This window comes from Glycine max, chromosome 12 (genome assembly GCF_000004515.6).
Source record: "Glycine max cultivar Williams 82 chromosome 12, Glycine_max_v4.0, whole genome shotgun sequence".
NCBI classification, from domain to species: Eukaryota; Viridiplantae; Streptophyta; class Magnoliopsida; order Fabales; family Fabaceae; genus Glycine; species Glycine max.
In genome coordinates, this window is record NC_038248.2 from 15398009 (window position 1) to 15402350 (window position 4342).

Sequence of the window (4342 nt, forward strand, 5' to 3'; positions counted from 1 at the left end):
TTCCTAGAATGAACAGAGAGGAGTCAGATTTTGAATTAACAAACCCATAGTCACAAAGAAACTTTTGTAAGGTCTGAAACCAAGCCCGTGGTGCTTGCTTGAGGCCATAAATTGACTTTCGTAGACAACAAACATGACGAGGCATTTCTGGATGGATAAAGCCTGGAGGTTGTTTCATGTAGACTTCCTCACTTAAGGAACCATGAAGGAAGGCGTTGTTCACATCAAGTTGACGAAGGGCCAATTATTTTGCAGGGCTAAGGAGAGAACCAATCTGACCGTCGTTGGTTTAACAGCAGGACTGAAAGTCTGAGTAAAGTCCACCCAGGTCATTGATGAAAGCCTTTGGCCACTAATCTGGCCTTATATCGATCAATATCACCATTGGCCTTTCTTTTAACTCTATAGACCCATTTGCATCCTATGAGATTGATATTTGGAGGTCGAGGTACAAGGTCCCACGTTCTTTGTTGGACTAGAGCATCAAACTCCTTACTCATAACATCACGCCAGTCACTAGACTTGAGAGCCTGACTAACACATGTTGGTTCAATGGAGGAAGGGAGAGGATGTTTGGTAGTGAGAAGGTATTTGGGGTTAGGTTTTTGTATTTGATTCATTGATCTTGTGACACGACGAGGTGCGGGGGATGGAGGTGGTACTGTGGGAATAGGTGGTGGTGATCCCATAGAAGAGTTCAGAGTAGGATAAATAGACTGAGTAGATAATGTAGGTACAGGTGGGGCGACTAAGATGAGAGGTGGAGTAGATAAGGAGGAATTTGAATTCTAGGTAGGAGCTGGAGGAATAATAGGTGGTGTAAGTTGTTGAATGATCAGAGGATGACGAGATAAAAAGAAATTGTTGTGATTTGAATTTTCAGAATTTGAAATTAGTGACGGGGAGAGAGAGACAGGAACATTTGATTGAAATGGGAAGATTGACTCATGAAAAATGACATGTCTTGAAATATACACTTTTTGAATGGGAGGGTGATAGCATTGATAGGCATGGTGCTGAAAAGAGTAACCAAGAAAGACACAAGGCATGCTCCTATTTGATAACTTGTGTCGAGAATATGGTCGAAGCCAAGGATAACAAAGGCATCCGAAAACCCAAAGATTAAGATAATTGGGTGTGGAACAAAAAAGTAACTCGTGAGGACATTTGTTATTGAGTTGAACAGTTGGTATACGATTGATTAAAAATACTGCCATTTGAAACGCAAAACACCAGAATTTTTGTGGTGCAGAAGAATGAGATAAGAGAGTAAGAGCAGTTTCCACTATATGGCGGTGCTTGCGTTCAGCAATGCCAATGCGTTCAGGAGTGTATGGTGGACTGACATAGTGAGATATGCCATTAGAGTTGAAGTACAGTTTAAGTTTGATGTACTCAATTCCACCATCAGTATAGATGGATTTAAGTTTGTGCGAAAACATTTTTTCAATTTTGGCATGAAAAAGAGGAAATATAGTGGCCATGCCACTTTTACTTTTTAATGGATAAATCCATGAATATCGAGTAAAGTGATCAACAAACACGAGATAATATTTGTAGCCATTAACCAAAGTGACAAGAGAAGGTCCCCAAACATAAGAAAATATAAGTTCAAGAGGAGAAATAGATTTGATGGAAGAAATAGAAAAGGGAAGTTTGTGGCCTTTATTGATATGACAAGAATTACAATGAAATTTTATATTTTCTAAAGTGCGAGAGAGGCCACAATTGGCCAACATTTGAGCAAGAACTCTTGATGAAGGATGACCAAAGCGAGAATGCCAAAGAGAGGAGGAAGTGCATGTGGTTGACAAGGCAGTGGGAGATGGTGGGGAGGCTAGACGATAAGTGTAGAGATCACCACTACTTGGACTGCGCATCAATGTCACCCCCGTTGCTTGGTCCTTGATACAAAAAAAGGAAGGGTGAAATTCAATGTAAGCTTTGTTAGATTTGCAAAATTTTGAAACTGAAATGAGATTGTGTTTAGCATGTGGGACAAAAAGAACATCACGAAGATTAAACATAGTAGTGGGTGTGGGAAGTGTAGTGGAACCAACATGTGAGATTTTCAAACCTGTACCATCACCGGTTTGAACTTCTTCCGGGCCATTATACTCAGAGTAAAGATGCATATTATTGAGATTGATTGTCACATGATGACTGACACCTGTGTCAAACACCTAGCTAGGTGTCGCTACATTAGGAGTAGAGGCATAATTCACAACTGGTGTGTTGTTGCGTTGCAGAAGTTGGGGGCAATATTTGGCAATATGACCGAGGAATGAGTCGTACTGGCATCATGGTGGAGGTCTATTACCACGGGAATTAAAGCCACGAGTCTTGCGTGGATGATAAGTCTGTCCGTGAGAAGAGAAGGATGCATTGTTTTGGGATGGTTTAGATAAGGTGTGACCACGGCCATCGGATGGCAATGGTAAAAGACCAGCTTGTTTTGAATTGCACTGTTGTTGGGCAAAATTAGCAATGGATACCTGAACGTTAATCTGAGCCTCTTCATGACGAATGTAGTCATCATGAGCAAGTAAGTGACTATGAAGTTCCTCAAAGGTGAAGGGATGTTCACGTGTACGAATGGAGGCAGCGATGTCATGGTATTCAGCACCAAGTCCATTGAGAACATAAAGAGTAACATCGTCATCAGACAGAGATTTATCAATCACAGCAAGTTCATCAGCAAGGCTTTTAACTGAGAACAAGTAATTGGTTATTGATTTGTCTCCCTTTGTGCAACGCTGCAGTTGGTTCTTGATGGACATAACGTGGGAGCGAGACGTGTTTGCATATTGTGCTTCAATTGCGACCCATAGAGATCAAGCCGTATCATACGAGGCAAAAGAGAGACTGTTTGCCTCTGTCATGGCTGAGAGAAGGAGATTAATGATCAATTGATCAATAGTGAACCAATTGGTGTATTGAGGATTGGGAGTAGAAGATCCATCTTGGACAATAGTGGGTGATTGAGACGATATAGTTCCATCAATGTGGCCCATGACTTGGATACCAGAGAGGAGGGCGGTGACTTGACGTTTCCAAGCCCGGTAATTAGCACGAGACAATTTGAAAGTGATGGAAACATTAAGTAGGAGGGATGATTTGGAAGAGGTAGGGTTAGTGGTGGGCATGGCGGCTGATTCGAGGGAGGATTGAGGTGCTGTTAAGCTAAGAAAGGAAATTACAAAATTTATTAAGCATGCCCTACCCACAAGAGATAATGCCCTATGCTTTCAAGATGCCAACCTTTTTGAACTTTGTCCACTATAGGTTTCCAAGTTTCCTCCCTCCTTGGATTAGCCCTAATGGGAATGCCAAGGTAGGTGAAGGGCAAAGACGTGATCTTGCAATTCATAAGACTAGCATAGCTCATCTAAACTTCCGGTTCCACCCTAAGAGCTCCAAGATAGATTTTGTGAAAATTCACTTTAAGCCCCAAGGTAGGTGAAGGGCAAAGACATGATCTTGTAATTCATAAGACTAGCATCTAAGCATGCTTTTAATGTTAAACACATTATCAAATGCAGCTTCCCCCCCCCCCCCAAAAAAAAGAGTGTTGAACACACCTAGACTTTCCCACTAAATAGATTAAGAAAAGATTTTGTTGAATTGCTTGTCTCATCATCCCACTTAAGTAATCTGTTACAATGTTGAACAAGAAAGGAGAAAGGAGATCTTCTTGTCTCAAGCCCTTTTATGCCTTGAATTTCGAGGTTGGACTTCCACTAACTTGACCGGAAATAGAACTAGATTGCATGCAACCTCTAATCCTCCCCATCCACTTCTCACAAAATTCCAATCTTCGAAGCATATAGAAGAGGAATTTCAAATTAGCTGAGTCTTTTTAAAATCCTCTTGAAGTCTACTTTAAACTAGTGGGTGGGGTGGAATATTTAACTGTGATTACAAAAGGAGTAAATTGCCATAGCACTTGTCCTCACTATGAAGTATGTATTGAGAATGTCTGACATGCTTTTAAAATGTGGTATTTGTATCCGTGATGACTCAGGTGCGTTTGTTTTGGCCAAAGTATACATGCTTGAAGGCTCTCCTCCCGCCAAAGAAGCTGAAGTAGTGCCCCCCTCCATGGCTCCATCATGCACTTTCATGGATCAGGGAACTCAATTTACAAAATGTCATTGCATGTGAAGCTTGATTGTAAACACGTACGTGGTCGATGCTATCAACTGCAGTAAATAAAATGCTACTGAATTTTGGCAGTATTTTTGCTAGTTATAAAGGGCTTCTTCGTCTTTGTCAAAACATCTTTGTTTCGTTTTATTCAGGGAAAACAAATCATGTTATTGTTCATTCTCTTGCTAGAACA

At 41.0% G+C, this 4342-nt stretch overlaps 1 protein-coding gene across 1 annotated transcript; it reads right to left on the reverse strand.

Annotated features, from left to right (window-relative positions):
• Nucleotides 1-329: 329 nt before the first annotated feature.
• LOC121173148 (uncharacterized mitochondrial protein AtMg00820-like) lies at nucleotides 330-689 on the reverse strand. Its single transcript, XM_041007214.1, has one exon. It carries the CDS (start codon nucleotides 687-689, stop codon nucleotides 330-332), a length of 360 nt encoding a protein of 119 aa, XP_040863148.1.
• Between the last annotated feature and the right edge of the window lie 3653 nt (nucleotides 690-4342).